General features: G+C 33.5%; 1 protein-coding gene across 1 annotated transcript; it reads right to left on the reverse strand.

Moving 5' to 3' along the window:
• Positions 1–13,207: 13,207 nt before the first annotated feature.
• LOC140982943 (uncharacterized) lies at positions 13,208–16,570 on the reverse strand. The gene is made up of 2 exons (XM_073449735.1): positions 16,124–16,570; positions 13,208–13,213 (listed from the first exon to the last, which is right to left on the reverse strand). Exons 1-2 carry the CDS (start codon positions 16,568–16,570, stop codon positions 13,208–13,210), a joined length of 453 nt encoding a protein of 150 aa, XP_073305836.1.
• Between the last annotated feature and the right edge of the window lie 3,036 nt (positions 16,571–19,606).

A 19,606-nucleotide genomic window follows, 5' to 3' on the forward strand; every position in this document is an offset into this window, starting at 1 on the left:
ATTTATATCGGTTATGATAGTCCATCAATCATTCGATATCTTGAACCTCAGACAGGCGACGTGTTCACAGCACGTTTTGCTGATTGTCATTTTAATGAGGAAATCTTCCCAATGTTAGGGGGAGACAAGAAACATACCGAAAAAGAAATTACATGGTATGTATCATCATTGTTACATCTGGATCCAAGAACACAACAATGTGAAAAAGATGTACAGCAAATTGTGCATTTGCAAAGAATAGAAAATCAAATACAAGATGCATTTACAGATCCAAAAAGGGTAATTAAATCATATATACATGCTGTAAATGCTCCTGCTCGAATTGAAATTCCAAAGAAACAAATTGAACAAAGTCATGATGTCGTAAAACGCCTGAAACGTGGAAGGTCAGTCGGTTCCAAGGATAAAAATCCTCGAAAAAGAAAATTCATAGAGAAACACAATGATCACAAAATAGAGAATGATGTTCCTGAAAAAACACATGATGATTACAAAATAGAGAATGTTGTTACTGAAGAAACACATGATGATGAAAATATTCTGTCAGAACCACAAACTGACGAGAATCATGAAATCTCTATCAATTATATTAATACTGGAAAAATATGGAACCGAAAAGATATAGAAGAAATTGATGATATATTTTCTTATAATGTGGCAATCGACATCATAAATGATAATGAAGATCATTAACCAAAATCTTTTGGTGAATGTAAAAATCGGCAGGATTGGATAAAATGGAAAGATGCCCTCCAGGTTGAATTGGATTCGCTAAATAAACGTAATGTTTTTGGACCTATAGTCCTTACACCTGAATGTGTAAAACCTGTTGGATACAAATGAGTTTTTATTCGAAAGCGAAATGAGAAAAATGAAATAGTAAGATATAAAATTCGACTTGTTGCACAAGGTTTTTTCTCAAAGACCTGGAATTGATTATGAAGAAACGTATTCTCCCGTGATGGATGCAATTACGTTTCGGTATTTGATTAGCTTGGCAGTATCTGAAAATTTAGAAATGCGTATTATGGATGTTGTTACAGCTTACTTATATGGATCACTTGATAGTAATATATATATGAAAATCCCTGAAGGATTTAAAATACCTGAAGTACAAAGTTCAAAACCCAGAGAATGTTATTCTGTGAAATTACTAAGATCATTATATGGGTTGAAGCAATCCGGCAGAATGTGGTATAATAGGCTAAGTGATCACTTGATGAAAAAGGGATATGTAAATAATTCAATATGCCCTTGTGTTTTCATTAAGAAAACAACATCCGGATGCGTAATTATTGCTGTATATGTTGATGATTTAAACATCATTGGAACAAATAAGGAAATTCAAGAAGTTGTGTCATACTTGAAAGAAGAATTTGAAATGAAGGATCTTGGAAAAACCAAGTATTGTCTGGGTTTACAAATTGAACAAAAAGAATGTGGAATATTTGTTCACCAGACAAATTATACAGAAAAGATCCTTAAACGTTTTAATATGGACAAATCAAATCCTTTAAGTACTCCAATGGTTGTTAGATCATTAAACATAGAAAAGGATCCATTCCGTCCATGTGAAGATGATGAAGATATTCTTGGTCCAGAAGTACCATATCTAAGTGCTATCGGTGCCCTTATGTATCTTACAAATTGTACAAGGCCTGATATATCTTTTGCCGTAAATTTATTGGCAAGATTTAGCACATATCCAACAAAGAGACATTGGAACGGAATTAAACATATATTCCGTTATCTACGAGGAACGACAGACTTGGGACTTTTGTATTCAAAAGATGCTAATCCAAGTATAATTGGTTATGCCGATGCTGGATACTTATCTGATCCACACAAAGCACGTTCTCAAACTGGATATGTATTTACTCGTGGAGGCACTGCAATTTCTTGGCGTTCACAGAAACAAACACTTGTAACAACTTCATCAAATCATGCCGAGATTATTGCACTACATGAAGCAAGCCGTGAATGTGTGTGGTTAAAATCAATGACTCAACATATCCAAATCTCATGCGGATTATCATTCGACGAGAAGCCTGTGATACTATATGAAGATAATGCTGCATGTGTTGCTCAAATGAAAGAAGGATACATAAAAAGCGACAGAACTAAACATATTCCTCCTAAGTTCTTCGCATTCACCAAGGAGCTTGAGAAGAATAAATGTATTGATGTTCGTCACATTCAATCAAGTGAAAACTCATCAGATCTCTTCACAAAGGCACTTCCTACGATAATATTCAGAAAGCACATATATAATATTGGGATGCGCAATCTACGAAATCTGTGAAGAATTGTTCGTGTCAACATGAGGGGGAGTTTACGTGACTGCACTCTTTTTCCCTTACTATGGTTTTTATCCCAATGAGTTTTTCCTAGTAAGGTTTTTAACGAGGCAGTATAAAAACACGTAATGAAGACAATCATTATGATCATCATCACAAGGGGGAGTGTTCAAAATTAATATTTTAATATTGAATATTTGAATATTGAATGTTGAATATTTGAATGTTGAAAATTAGGTGTTGAATATTGAAATTTGTGTGTGATGATGAATGTAATGATGTAATTTATTTTTGGATTATTTGTAAAAATTTTCTATAAATAGATATCTCATTTGTGAAGAAAAATACAATTGAGTTGAGAGAAAAATATTATAAATGGTGTAGTGTGATAATTTTGAGAGTTTGAGATTTTTATTTTTTACCGTAAATTTTTACTTTTTCACAACAGTATATTGGTATTTGTATATATGATATTATTGACTATTTGGGTGACTGTTAACACCTGCAAAATTTTTTTTTCTAAATTGAAGTTGAAATCTTGTTTGAGATAAACCATGAGTCAAACATGTCAAACAAGATTGAATGCATTAGTTATGATTTCGATTGAGATTGAATTTTTAGAAAGAAACTTAGTGAAGCGTATTCAATTCTGAGTTTTGATGACTTTTAATGAATTTTTCAAATAATAGACTTTTATGAAATTGATAGATTTTTATTGAATTTTACAGAATCTCACAGATTTATAAACAGATTTATGTGGACTAATGTAGAATTTTTTGCAAGATTTTTATTGACTTTTGTGAAATTTTTTTTTTTACAGAATTTTATAAATTTTGTACTTAATCATAACATATTATTATTTTTATTAATTTCTTTGAACCAATAATTAATTGACATATCTAACATATTCAGTTTGAAACAGTTTTTCAATATTTATATTAATAAATAAATTTATTCAGTTAAAAATTAAATCATTTAATACTTACACGTGTAAATATGTGGGTTTGTATGCATGTTTGTAAATTTTTTAAAATACATCAATTGATTAATCTGTAACCTTGTTTTTGAATTGATAATATAAAAAGAATATTATTTAGCATTATGTTGATATAATTTTATATAAAACTATCATAGCTTACATATTAATTGAAAATGCTAAAAAGAATTTAAAAAATCATGGTTGTTGTGAGGCTATTCAATTATTAAGAATAAAGCGATATTTTTTTGGATAATCTTTTATTATTATTGAATATTACATTTATTTGTATAAATCATAAATTAAAAATCACAAAATCAATTCTAGAATTCAAAATTTCCTATGATATTAAAATAAAAAATTATTAAATGAATAATCAGCTAAAAAAATGAAAAATTTGAAAAAGAAAGATGAAAATATATATAGAGATATACTTCGAAAATTTGAGAGAGTGATAGAGATAGATGAAAGGAGAGAAAATAAGAAGAGAGGTGATGTGAAGCGACATAGAGATAAATAAATAGCTTGTGTATGAGTTAGAAATTTTAAAAATTCATCCAAATCTGTGGGTTGAACCAAGTACAATTTTTGACAATTTATAGTTGTACCTTAGGCTTTAATGTTTGTATGTTAATTAATTCCATGAAGTTATTAAAAGTCTATTGAAAATTTGAATACCTATAGACTTTTATAGAGTTTTTAAAAGTCAATGTTGAATACCACTTGACATTTTAAAACTCTATGAAAGTCTATTTTGAATACCACTAGACTTTTATAGAGTATGTAAAAGTCTTTATTGAATACATCTAAACTTTTAAAATCTACAAAAGTCATTAAAAAATCAATAAATCTCTTACATTGAATGCACACCTTTTAGTTATGAAATATTGATTGATGATGTTTGTGAGAACAACAAATTTTTTTACGTGTAATTATTTATTTAAATATATACATGTATATGAATGTATTTTCAAATTATGATATTATGGTAAAAATAATAAATTCGAAAATATTAAATAATACATGGTATTCGAATTTTCAATAAATATATGAAATTCGAAAATCCAGTACAATATATTAAGTAATTTTGAAATTTAAGTATATGATATCAATCAAATTTGGAAGAAAATATTATATGCAATGCAGCTTTTGTACAACAAGTAAGTTAATAAATTCAATGCAGTCTAGGTACATCATGAACATGTAAAAGAAAGCAGTCTACATTCAAACACACAATACAATATAAATTTCAAAAATTGCATATATTTGGGGACCAAGTTTTCAAAATTTGGTGAGTTAATATATATGGAAGAATTATCTCAAAATTATAGAAGAAATATCAACCGAATTATAGTAAGATTTTTACCTCACCACCTATAAATATCTCACTCCATTCTCAAAAATTACACCTTCAAATTTACTATATATTTCGAAAATCCTCTCCCAAGTACTGCAACATTTTTGAAGATTTTGCAACTGTCCATTTTTCGAGTAATACGTTCAGACCAAGCTTCGGTAAAATCCGTTTTATATCGTTCAGAATACACAATCATATGTTATAAACATCATATTTAAAATTAATCCAAATCCAACGGTTAGTGTTTTGTAGCCTTCACAAGAAAACCACTCATATTTTAGGCAAAACAGCATACCTACAGTTTTTCGTCCATAAATTGATCAAAAAGACTTCCAAACCGATCTCCACTTTTCAAAATTTATTTGACGTAATTTGAACGTAGTGTGAAAGGTTAAGCCTAATCTAACAGTTCAATAAGTCGACAAGAATCGTGCAAGGTGACTGATTTTCCAATCAAAGTGCTGCTGCGTTTTCGAAGTGCTGTTTGCGTGATTCTTCTGTGGTTTTCGAGCTTATTTTAAAACTATTAATTTTGTTTATAACTTTGTTCGTTTTTGAAAGTTTCGGTCGAACATTATTTTTTCCCCATCTCGTGATACGATATTATGTTTTGACACTGTGAGGATTCAACTGGATATGGGTGGGAATACCATCATACGATAAGTTTATAACACGTACACGGTGTGATTGAATTCGTTATATAGTCTCGTCCCCTTATAGGAGTAAAAATTAGAGACTGACTGATATCAGTAAACTATGGAATGTAGATGAATCTCAGTGCTTATTCCAAGTTATGGTTGCTATGCATGATATATTATTTCGAAGATCATGTGTATTTGGTATGTATGTGCTCGAACAAACCCACTTGCTGAGTGACGACCATATCACTCATCCCTTACTCTACCATTCTCAGACAACTCAAAAGAGGAAATCGAGGAACACAAACAAGACCAGTTTTGGAGTTGATAATAAGAGAGAGCAAGAAGCTTATTTTAGTTTTCGCTTATTTAAGTTTTTAATTCAAGTTGTAAACGCTTCCGAAAATTTTTATTATTTTCAGAGTTTATGTTGTAAAGCCGATTATTTTTATGGTATTTATGAAATAAACTGGTTTTGATTTATACTGTACTGCGAGACTTGTTGCTTGGAGATTATGTCATTATTGAACAACGTCGGTGTCGACCAATCTCGGGCTCAAGACTTACAATGAAAATGAAGAAAATTGAATCTTACTCGAATGCGACTCATTATCATTACTAGTTTGGATCCAATGTGTCCAATTAATGAAATTGTCTTTATATCCTCGATTCTAAGCTTATTTTTCATATAAATAAAAAGGGTCCAATTATTTTTTCACACCAGTCCATAATCAAAGATGTATAGCTATATTTCTTAAACAAACATATTCGAATTTTTTTATATTTATTTTTTAAAATAATAATTCTTTTTTAACATTCAAACAAAATGTGAAACGGACAAGCACAGCAACATGGATCTTCCGTCAGAAAAATGACACCCATTTTATTAATTAATAATAAAAAATGCAACAGCTAAAAAAAATCTGATCTAGATAATGGAAGTGCGTCATTCTCACGTGAATTGATTCAGAAAAAAATAAATTAAAAATTTCGGATAAGGATAAAGATTGGGCCATAATGGGCTGAGCCGCAAAGGATTTTTGGACTCGATTCCTTCCAAAAGTGGCATATTTACCGACATCATGGAAGCCAATGTCATTTGTAGGTGTCTTCGTTTTAAATCGAAAAAATCGTAAATTCAAATCGAAAAAATGGAAAACTGAATTTTTTAATTTGGATATAAAATTTAAACTAAAGTTTATATGGACTGGTTTTAGATTCTATGTATCAAAATTGAACTGACTGAGAAAGCCAAAATTTAATTTAGATTAATAATCTTATTTATATTTATATTCAGATTATGTATTTTATGAATATATTTAGTGAATTAAGAATATCATGTTAATTTTTAGTTAATTGTTATTTATTGAATTCATTTAAACTTTACATTTAAAGGTGGTACTAAAAAACTAAATAAATGATAATATATTATATAATATTAGAAGGAAAACGATTCAGAAAACAAATTATATAATTCTAAAATCTCGGTTCTTGTCCACGACGAAAAGCCGGTTCGCGAACCCCTTATCATTGTACAGTATATTGATGATGCATGACCTAACTGGTCCTTCTTTCTTCCCTTCTAATGCATATAAACATGTACTGTCTCGTTTTTGGGCGGACTACATTCATACCAAAGTACATTATTTATTTCCCTTGTTTATATATGTGTAGACATTCCTAAATTTTCAGGAAAGAAACAAAGACACATGTAAAGTTGGTAGAATAGGTCTTTCATAAGACGGTCTCACGGATTTTTATTCGTGAGACGGATCAATCATGTCCATATTTATAATAAAAATTAATATATTTGACATAAAGAGTAATACTTTTTCGTGGATGACCTATATAGAATATCCGTTTCACAAAATTGGCCCGTGAGACCGTCTGACATAAGTTTTTTGTGAAGTTTGGTAAAAGGAAAGAACTTTACTTGATAGAAACATTTGGATTTAATGAAAAAATTAGATGTAGATTTAAAATGAATAGATTTGTAGAGTGGAGTATTTTGATTGTCATTAATGAGAACATAATGCTGATTGAGCAGTGCAGAGCCAAGATCCTAATATTAGCTGCACATAATTAATTAGACAAGGCTGGATTATTATTTCCCATCAATATAAATCCTCCTGAAATATGTTCATATACTTTCACTACATTTGAATCAATACAAGTTCTTTTTCTTACTTCTAGGTTTTGATATACCACTGGAGTTATGCTTTGTCAATCTCCCTCTCCTCGTCGATAAGGCTTCTGCTTACTTTGAATATAATGACCTGTCTTTCTTGTTATTGCGTCGAATTTCTTCTATAAGAATCGCGGTTGCAACATCGTTGAAGACTAATGTTTCTGCAAGGACACTATTGGTCAGGATGTGAATGAGTTGATCATATGAATCTGGTAAACTTTGAAGTAGAATATCTGCACGTTCAACTTCTGTTATTTTATATGGCCCAAAGAAGTGAGTTGCGAAAATAAAATATTTAATACGTTGATATGATCGACCACTGCCGTGGTTTCCATCATTCGAAGATTGTAAAGCCTTCTCTTTAAGAAAATCTTTTTGTGGATTGACTTGTCCTCGTACAAATTTATGAGAGTATCCCAGATATCTTTTGCAGTTTCCTTTTGAGCAATTCTTGATAATACTCTATCTGTCAGAGCCAAATGCAAATTTGCAATAGCATCACAATTCATGTCATTCCACTCGTCATCATTTGTGATTTCTTTCGGTCTATCTCCAATAGCTGCCAAACAATTATCCTTTCGTAAAATTGCTTGTATCTTCATTTTACATACCATGAAATTGATTCCATCAAACTTTTCTATCTCGAACTTTGCTGCCATTCTGATAATGTGATAGACAAAAAAATAATTGCCTGAACAAATGCCAGATTCCAAAAACTCTTTTCTGATGTGAAATATCAGTAAAAGTTACAACGACATAACATCAAATTTCAAGAGAGTTTATAAACAAGGCTAATTACACTTTGTTGACATCAGATATGACAACATGACAATATAAAAATAAAGATAAAAAAAATGAACTCCACGGATTTACGTAGAAAACCTATAAAAATTGTTGAGATAAAAAAACACAGGCAATACGAAAAAATTTACCACAAGAATCTATTCCCTTAATATATCCTTGAAAATAATAATAATAAAAAACTACCTCACAATATATCGAAACAAGCTTCTTAATATTCCAGGATGAACGGAATGAGAAATTTTAGAATGAGAAAGCAATAAGAAAAAAAGTGCATTTTATAAATGCATTTCTCAAATGGGAACTCATGGGAGAAGAGAAGAAAATGTTGCAGCTTCCATAAATTTTAGTCAAAAAGAGCTGCCAAAATCATTGACATCCAACAAAATGACCTACCTCAATTAAGGCATGCCTCTGCCCATGACAGCCAATCCATGGCGTGGGTTGTCCTAACTAGACCTTAGCAATATCATAGGTAAAAGTTGTACTAAAAGAAGAACCTAAATTACCCAAACAAGTACAGGCGATCGATAATTTTGGATATCTGACATCCTTTTTCTCTTGTTGCGTTGGTTTGTGTTTGGATCGATGATTTGATTCGAGAAATGATTTTAAGGATGAATTTCAGACGATATAAAAATTGGATTTAACTGAAGTTCATTTAAAAATGTTTTAGTAGAGCTTAAATCCACTTTAATTTAATTTCATTCAAACAAGTAATTAAAAGTTTCAAGTCGTGTTCTCAAGTCCATCGACCCAGATGCAGCAAAGATGCGAAAACATCGGTTACCTTGACATTGTTCTTGGATCCACTTTGAGATGGCTTCAGGTGACGGAGATTGTTCTTGAAATCAGAGTGCTGGATCGAAACAAGACTCCGGAATTGGCTAAATGGGCATGTTCCTTTTGCTCAGGCGATGTGTTTTGCCGGAGACTAAGCAGCTTTATAGGAAGATCCAAGATTTTACAAAAGCTGGTTCTAAGTGGCATTGATATTGTTTGTGATTCACAAGTTATCTGGCTTAAATTCTTGTCTACTATTTTTCTTCTTGATGGAATCTAATAAAAAAAAGAAGCCATTTCAGGCCATTGGCCGACAAAACGGGGACACAAGAAAAAAATAACTAAATGTGTTTGAAAGGAACTGAGTTGCGAAGTTTCATCCATGATAAGTTGAAATAATTGAAAATTTTGATTGATTTTTGTATAATATACTATCAAATTTCAATTTTAACTTTGTATATTCTGAATTTTGCCATATTTTGTATTTTTCGGCTGGATTGATGATGTGATATAATACAAGTAAACGTGACATCGACATCAAACCATATTTTAAAAAAAGCTAAAAATTGCAAAATAAAAATTATAATGATAGCAGGTTAAAGTTGAAAATTAATAACATAAAAGACCAAAATATAAAAAAGCAAATATATAACATCAAAATTACAAATTTTCTTGATAGAAATAATATATTTCTTATCGTTACTTTTGCTTGTTTGCGTTGGTGAATTTAGCATCTGTCTAGGATGGCGATATTTAAAATGCAATTAGAAGGGTGAAATTTTTTACATAAGTATAATGATAGGCATTCCCTCTCTAGCATATACTGTTGGGAAGAAACTCTAATGTAGAAAATGAAGTTGAAACAAGAAAAAAAATAAATAATATCAAAGGATTCTGGCTTAAACCACGAAAATGATTCGCTGTCCTTGAGCGATATTTGCACCCTATATAAGATTGCTATCGGGTTCTCAAATACAAATAACTTGTAGGATTTTCCAAGCCTTATGTGTAAAACTCACGATTTGTTAACTCGGTGATAGTACTTTGTAATTTAAATTTGTACTAGGATTTTGTTATTTATCTAATTATTTTATTTATTATTTAAGATTTTCAAATCTATCTAAAGTTGTTTGAGATAATTATATCGTATACAATATCTATGGAGCTCTAAATTTAAGATGATATTGTATATATATTTTGAGCATGTGATAAATAAATAGACCTTGATCCAAGTAATTAAATAAGGATGTATTGGATATAAGCAAGTAAATTTTTAGACATAAATTCGAATTTGGGAAGAAAATACCAGATAAAGGTATAAGATTTGAGATAATATTGATATACCTGGATCAAGATCAAGAAAGAGGATAATATAATATAGGAATTTCGAAATTTTCAAGTTTTTATTTATAATTTTCGAAATTATATAGATAGAGAAAAATCTACATGATAAACAAATACAGATAGGGGAAATTCAAAAGTTTTCCTATGAGAATTTTAGGAAAAATCAAGAGTACTATTTTTTGGATAAATGTTCATTAAATTCGAAATTAGATAGGGAAAATTTTGGTATTCAAGGGGAATGATTTAATTGTATTGCAAAATAAAAGATCTACCAGATGTTAGAAATCAGACATGGAATTCGAAATTTCAGGCCTGAACATAATTATTTTCTAAATTATCCAAATAGATGGATATATAATTTCGAAATTATCCAATAAAATGGATAAAGAATGAGAAATTATCCTAAATTTAAAGTTTGATTCAAAAGTTCAAATGCGATGATAATACACGATCATGATAGCGGTCAGTCCCTATAAGTAGGAGGACCATTCAATTCAAAAATCACACCTAAATTTCACTCCATATTTTCGAAATTCTCTCTAGCTCTTATTTTGAGACTTTGCTCTCCCAAGTTCTGCCAAGTGTCGAAGCGCTGCTGCAGTCGAGATCCGGAAGTAGAATTCGAAAATCCCAGTGCACAAGAACCCCTCAACATTTTTTTCACCAAATCTGAAGTTCGTGGACTGGTTTTAAAAGTTAAATTTTTGGTTATGCAATTTTCGTTTTTTCGAAAATTCGGTCGAGTTCAATTCTTCTTCTACCTTCTTCTTGATACGATTATCGTATGTTTTATGTGTTGGTAGTGTGAGAATTCAACTGGATATGAGTGATAATCCCAATATGATATGTTTATAGCCATTACACAGTGAGATTGTAACCGTTATACGGATTCGCCTCCTTAGATGAGTAAAAATTAGGGACTAATATCAATAAATCATGGAAAGTAGAGGAATTTTAGTGTCTAGTCAAAATTATGCTTATGTTGATGATACGAATCATGTTGTGTATTATATGTGTTTTCGAAATCATTGTATATTGTTATGTATGTGCTCGAACGGCCTCTACTTACCGAGTGACGATCATATCACTCACCCGTTACTCGCCCTTCTCAGATAAGCCGGATAACATATAGAGGAAGAAAAACGGGACCAGTTTTAGAGCTTGTGATGGACGAAATTATTTAGCTCCATGTTTCATTTTTTTCCAGTTGTAAATGCTTCCGCTCAGTTTTATCGCTTTTCGAGAATTTCGTTGTAAGAACAATTTTACGTTTGATTATGAGTTATAAATTGATTTTTTGTTTATACTGTACTTCGAAACTTGTTGTGTTCGATTGTATGTTTGTAAAACAACGTCGGTGTCGACTAACCTTGATCCCAGAACGTGACATTATGTATTATTTATATAGAAAAAATAAAAAATGATACAGAACTTGAAGAATGTATTTTTCATAAATTTGAGAATTGTTGGTTGTGATGCCATTGATGTTGTTTGTTAAAGAATTTCAAAGTGCCATATATTATTTATAGATATTGAAACACCTTTTCAGCACAGCTTTTCGATCAAAATATAACTAACACAACACTTGAAACTGGTCGCAAGTTTTGAATTTAAAAATTAGAATAACATAAAGAAATTAAAAAAAAAAAAAACAAAATAGCCAAAAACCGAACAGACACATCATCTTGTCATTGATGTGCTCTTTTTTACTATTCTAATTCTATTTTCTTCTTTCTTTTTGCTTTTTCTCTTTACTCTGCTATCTTTTATCATTCTCTTTTTATTTGTAATTTTGAACAAATTCCAACATATACCCCTTAAATTTAACCTTGACTTTATAACTTATAAATTTGATGTGAACTTCCATACAGGGAAACATAGGATAATTATAATTATTTAATTTTATGTACATTCACTCGTCTATATATATAATTATTTAATTTTATGTACGTTCACTCGTCTATATATATTTTGAATTAAAATTTTTTTTCATCGGATATGATGTCTTAAATCTATTACGTATATTGACTTCATAATTTTTTCTTATGATTATTTTCACATAAATAATTTATATATAGTTTATCCCACTCAGATCAAATTTTCTTGCACAGTAAATCCTCAATAAAAATAAAATAAAAGTTTATGCTCGAATGAATCGCAAGTGCACGAGTCATGTTATAATATAGTATATAGACTACGAATATCGTTATCACATAAATTGATTAGACAAATTTAATTTAAACACAATTTTTTAATTAACTAAAACGAAAATTGGATTAATGAATTAACTTGAAGGTCAAATAAAATAATTTACCAAACACGATATAAATAATATAAATTAAATTAATAAACAAACAATTGTTGGGATCTTGATTCATCTACTCTTGAATCTCTTCTAACGATTGAATTTCAATTATTAAGTCATGCTTTTGACGGAATTCTCTAGTCTATAACAAAATGCAGTAATCAAGTGTCCTTGTGTTATTTAACACTTGCAATCGCATTAACGAACCGTGAAATCTTCTAGCTTTCGACCTATTGGATTATGGCTATCAATATGAATCCAAACTCATATGCCTATGCAAGTTGTAGATCCATGAATTATGTCATTATATCATGTTATAAAATCTCCTCTCGGTTTCAATGATAACACATAAAATCCCTTCGTAGTTGATCAAACTCCAAAGTTGCAAGAAAAATCAATAACACAATCAAGTATATATACTTAAACAAAATCCAATCTTCAACACGACATAAATATTTGGTGATCAGATCCCCTTAATACAATTTCAGGATTAGATGGATCATTTGCACTTTTATTATTCATGCCTGTCATTTTTTCCAAAAGAAATTAATCATCAAGAAGCACATTATTGATATCCTTTTCTCCAAAACATTTTTCATCAATTGCTCAGATAATGTCTGCTTGGTTATCATATCGTCCTTTGTAAAAATATCACTCATCAAAATAGAGTTACAATATGACCTGCTATTTGTTAGATTTTGCGTTACGACAATGTTGCGTTACAACATTGGTTTTGAGTTGAGAAAACAAAAGTTACCTTTATTTAGAACACTTTCATGATTGGATAAAGTCTTTTGATCGAGCTTTTCTTGCACAGTAAATCCTCAATAAAAATAAAATAAAATTTTATGCTCGATTGAATCGCAAGTGCACGAGTTGGGTTATAATATAGTATACGGAATACGGGTATCATTTCCATAGAGATTGACTAGACAAATTTAACTTAAACATAATTTTTTAATTAAGTAAAACAAAAATTGGATTAATGAATGAACTTGAAGGTCAAATAAAATAATTTACCAAACACAATATAAATAATATAAATTAATTAATAAACAAACAATTGTTGGGAGTTTATATATTTTTGTTTGAATATCTTATTTCCGTTGGCGCAAGTTTCTATTATTCTGGCCACCATCCCCACAAATCAATAAAGAAATGGGAAAAGTGACAATGATTATATATAAAATTTACATAGATAATATACATAGTAAAAAAATACATTTTGTGGGAAAGACATGATTTATCTTTTAGCGCTTTTGTGCATATTCTGGAGTGGAATCATAAAACGTGTTTAACCATCGTTAATTATTTGATATTTGTGTTTGGATTTGATTGGATTTAAAGTAATTAAGAAATGGATTAAAAAATAATAATAATTAAGATTAGGTCCCGTACTTAAATATAACATATAGGACCAAAGTTTTTAAATAAAACTTTTTAACAAAAAGGTATTCATTAATCACAATGATTAGCGGATTCCATGGAGTGTCAATGATTTAAGCACACAAGATATATTATGAATTTTATTTAATGATTAAATAGACTTATGTGACAATATACGAAAGAATATAATATATCTAAAAAATTATCAAGTTTATAATCCGCATTTTTGTCCCTACAAGGCTACAATTTATAGGTTTTCTTAGCTCGGTCCTTGTTGTTTTACCTGTCAAAATGATGTTTATATTCAGGGTCAAGCTTGATTCGATTTCAGATAAAAATTCGAATAACATCATATTTAATTTTTGAGTTTTATAGTGAACTAGTGCATGAGATATTGCAAATTGAAAAAAGTAGCAATTGAGATTTGATAGAAATTGAGTGATCATTTATTTGACTGTGTGTCACGTCTCGAAACTCGGGATTGACACCGACGTCGTTTAACAATTACACAATTGAAAACAACAAGCCTTTGTAGCACAGTTTAAACCGAAACCAGTTTATAATTCATAATTCAAACGAAATAAGCATTGTCTTTACAACTCAAAACTCACTAAACAACGTAAATAAATGCGGAAACGTCTTACAATTATTAAATCATAAATTCGAACATAACTACTACTGGTCTCGTGAATCACCAGCCCCAGAACTGCTCGGACTCCTCTTCCTCAATTTGTTCCTCGGACTTTTCTGGGAAGGGGCGTAAGGGGGGTGAGTATTTGGGAATACTCAGCAAGTGGGGGAATATCGAGCACAATAAAAACAACATGCATAACTTTCGAAAATAGAACATGACTTGCATAATATTTTTCGTATCACATGCATAGACACTTACCAAGCACTGCGACTCATCTACTTTCTATGGTTTACTGACGTCAGTCCCTAATTTTTACTTCTCTAAGGGGGCGAGGTCGTATAGCGGTTATATCCCCCACTGTGTAAGGGTACGTCATGGTTGGGATACCCACCCATATACAGTCGACTCCTCACAGTGCTTTAAAAACTTTATGACAATTCGACACAAGAAAAGGAGTAGAAAAGAATTGTACACGACCGAAGTTTTTATCCAAAACCGAAAAATCACATATGCATAAACCGAAATTTTTAAGATTTAAAACACCCACTTACAATAATTATTGATGCTAAAAACGTGGACGTTTGGCTTCGGGAATTAGGTCGCTTCTTGTGCTTGCTCGACAGCGTTTTCGACTCTATTTCTTGGACGATTTTGTGCAGAGTTTCGGCTAGGACAAGCTGCTGGAATTTTCGAGTTTTTCAGCTCTAGGATTTTGAAAATTTAGGTGTGTTGAGGAGTGGGGATGATGGCCTATTTATAGGTGAAGGGAGGATGCTAAAAGAAGTAGTAAAATCATGTCTAAATTGGGCTAAATCCCATGAATTTTGGCTCTCAAAATCCATTCCTTGCTTGAATTATTTAGCTACCTAACTTGTGAGATTCATTCCTTAATCCCATGGCCTTAATTGGTTCGAAAATCTAGGTGGCTAGGTCAATGATTTTGTGCACAAGTTTGATGATTTAATTCCATTTAACCTTGTATCTATACATCCCAATAATTAGGCATGTAATCTAGTAGGATTTTTCGAAAATTGTGTGCAATATCCATGCCTCAATCCTCTAGATCTTGTATGATATCTTCCCACCTTGTAATATATTTTACCAATTTCGAAAATATGCTTGTACAAGTGCATATATTATTACCTTGACAATAAGGATTTCCCCTAACTTATTTTACCTTCATGTAAGTCTTATTTTAATACAATAATCAAAATCCCATGATCTTAAATTTCCTTACAAATCTTAATTACAAGGTTGGAGAAAAATCCGGTTCTCACATCCCTCCCTCCTTAGGAGAAGTTTCGTCCTCGAAACTGGAGTTGGCCTGGTCTCGAAATAGGTAGGGATAATTCTTTCGCATTTTCTCTTCAACTTCCCAAGTTGCTTCTCGCTCTGTGTGGTTGGACCACTGTACCTTGACGTAAGGAATGGTATGTCGTCTAAGGACTTGTTCTTTGGTGTCCACAATTCTGATTGGGACTTCTTCGTATTTCAGTTCTTCTCCCAAGTTTCCTTCGGTCAAGAGTGGTTCTACTTCCAACACATGACTTGGGTCTGGAATGTACTTCCTCAGTTGGGACACGTGGAACACGTTGTGGATTCTTGACATGCTTGGTGGCAATGCCAGTCTGCATGCTAGTGTGCCCACCTTTTCCAAGATTTCGAAGGGTCCAACATATCGAGGGTTCAGTTTCCCGGCTTTACTGAATCGGACAACTCCTCTCATAGGCGAGACTTTCACATAAGCCTTCTCGCCCACGTTGAACTCTACCGGCCTTCTTTTCAGATCTGCCCAACTCTTCTGTCGGTCTTGAGCTGCTTTGAGCTTTTCCCGAACAATCTTAACCTTGTCCACTGTCATATGTACAAGATCGGGTCCCACTACGGCTTTCTCTCCCACTTCATCCCAATAAAGTGGTGATCGACATTTTCTCCCATACAGAGCTTCATATGGTGCCATTCCAATGCTGCTATGATAGCTGTTGTTGTAGGCAAACTCAATTAAGGGTAAATGAGTGCTCCAGTTGCTACTGAATTCAAGAGCGCATGCTCGCAGCATATCTTCTAAGGTTTGGATGGTTCACTCCGTTTGTCCATCGGTTTGAGGATGATAGGCCGTACTTCGGGTCACTTTCGTTCCCATAGCCTCCTGAAAGCTCTTCCAAAAGCGTGAGACGAACCTCGGGTCTCTGTCAGATAGGATGCTCACTGGCACTCCATACAGTCTCACAATATTATCCATGTACAACGAAGCCAACTTGTCGAGATTGTAATTCATTCGGACGGGTAGGAAGTGTGCAGTCTTCTTGAGTCTGTCCACGATCACCCATATACCGTCGTGGTTTTGCCTAGACTTTGGCAATCCTACCACGAAGTCCATGGAAATATGCTCCCACTTCCATTCGGGAATTTCCAGTGGTTGCAGCAATCCTCCAGGTCGCTGGTGTTCTGCCTTGACCTGCTGGCATACCTGACATCTGCAGACGAATTCGGCTACATCTCTTATGCCATTCCACCAGAAACTATTCTTGAGGTCTCTGTACATTTTTGTACTGCCTGGATGGACTGAGAATTTCGACTTGTGCGCCTCTGCCATTATCTCTTGGCGAAAGTTACCACTGTCGAAAGTTACCACTGTCTGGCACACACAGTCTTCCTTTCATCCATAGGATTCCCTTGTCATCCATCTGATGATCTTGCAATTTCCCTTCTCTGACTTGATCCTTAAGTTTAAGCAGTACCGGGTCTCTATCTTGGTTTAACTTGACGGTCTCATGCAGACATGGCTGGGCCTAGAGGGAAGCTAGAGTTACTTTTCCTGGGCCCTTCCGACTTAGCGCATCAGCCACTTTGTTTGCTTTACCCGGATGGTAGCTTATGGTCAAGTCATAGTCCTTCAAAAGTTCGATCCATCGTCTTTGCCTCATATTCAGCTCCTTTTGGGTGAACAAGTACTTGAGGCTCTGATGGTCTGTGACGCTTTCACATTTAGCACCATAGAGGTAGTGCCTCCAAGTCTTTAAGGCGAAGAGAACCGCTGCCAGCTCCAGATCATGAGTGGGGTAGTTCTACTCGTGCGGTTTCAACTGCCTTGAGGCGTAGGCGATCACTCTTCTTTCCTGCATGAGTACGCATCCTAAACCATCCTTAGAGGCGTCACTATAGATAGTGAAATCTTTATTTTCTGCGGGCAGGATCACTGGCGTGTATTCTNCATGAGTACGCATCCTAAACCATCCTTAGAGGCGTCACTGTAGATAATGAAATCTTTATTTTCTGCGGGCAGGATCACTGGCGTGGATGCGAGTTTCTCCTTCAATGTCTGGAAACTTTTCTCACAATCCTCATTCCAGATGAATTTAGAATTCTTCTGTGTGAGCTTCGTCAATGGCACGACTATCGAGGAGAATCCTTCGACAAACTTCCGGTAGTAACCTGCCAATCCAAGAAAGCTTCTGATATCGGTGGCGTTCTTAGGTTTCGGCCACTCTGTAATCGCCTCTACTTGCCTTGGATCCACTGACACTCCTGCTCTCGAGATCACGTGTCCTAGAAATGACACACGCTTTAGCCAGAATTCACACTTGCTGAACTTAGCATAGAGCTTATTCTCCCTGAAGGTTTGCAGAGCAAGGTGAAGGTGTTCTTCATAGCTCGTCTCGTAAGGAGAATAGACGAGGATATCGTCGATGAATACCACTATGAACTGATCCAGGAATGGCTTAAATAATCTGTTCATCAAATCCATGAATGCTGCCGGTGCGTTGGTCAGACCAAAAGGCATCACTGTGAATTCATAATGCCCATATCTGGTTCGAAATGCTGTTTTGGGGATATCTTCAGCCCTGACCTTCAACTGGTGGTATCCTGTCCTCAAATCTAGTTTAGAGAAGACGGCGGCTCCTTTAAGCTGATCAAACAGGTCGTCTATCCGAGGCAGAGGGTATTTGTTCTTGATTGTGATCTTGTTCAATTCTCTATAGCCGATGCACAATCTCATACTCCCGTCTTTCTTCTTCACGAAGAGTACTGGAACTCCCCACGGGGACACTCTCGTTCGAATTTGTCTTTTTTCTAGCAATTCTTGGAGTTGTTCTTTCAGCTCCTTGAGTTCGGCTGGTGCCATTCTGTAAGGTGCCTTAGAGATTGATGCAGCATCGGGAACCAAGTTGATTTCGAACTCAATTTCACGGTTTGGGACCGTCCCTGAGAGTTCTTCAGGAAAAACATCTGGGAACTCTCTCACTATCGGGATGTCTTCCAGCTTCAGCTCGACTTCTCCTTTTACTTCACTGACCATCGCTAGGTAGATGTCCTCTCCGGATTTCATGGCTTTCCAGGCTTGAGATGTGGAAAGTAGTGACTTCCGTTCCTTGGATGTACCGTGAAACACGACTTCTTCCTGATCTGGGGTTCGGAGTGTGACTCTCTTTCCTTTACAATCTACCATCGCACTATTTCTTGCTAACCAATCCATTCCTAAGATTACGTCGAAATCGACCATGATCAACTATATCAAGTCGACGCTAAAAGTCTGGTTACCCATACTGATTTACAATCTCTGTAAATCTCATCAGTTTCAATGGTTCTACTCGTAGGTGTGGCTATTCGGAAAGGTTCAGTTAGCTTATCGGGCTTACGTCCTAACTTCTTAGCAAACCTCTTAGACATAAAGGAATGGGGAGCACCACAGTCAAATAATGCATAGGCAGGCACTGGTTGAATTAGAATGGTACCTGACACGACTTCAATTGCGTCGTCGGCCTCTTCCTGAGTCATGGCAAAGACCCTGGCATTAGGTTTGTCTTCTTTTGGTTTACTAGGGCCTGCTCTTGCACTTGGCCCAGTTCCTCTGTTCGGCCCTGCTGGTCGGTTGGCGGCGGCGGGACACTCTGCA

This window comes from Primulina huaijiensis, chromosome 8, assembly GCF_012295235.1.
Source record: "Primulina huaijiensis isolate GDHJ02 chromosome 8, ASM1229523v2, whole genome shotgun sequence".
NCBI lineage: Eukaryota > Viridiplantae > Streptophyta > Magnoliopsida > Lamiales > Gesneriaceae > Primulina > Primulina huaijiensis.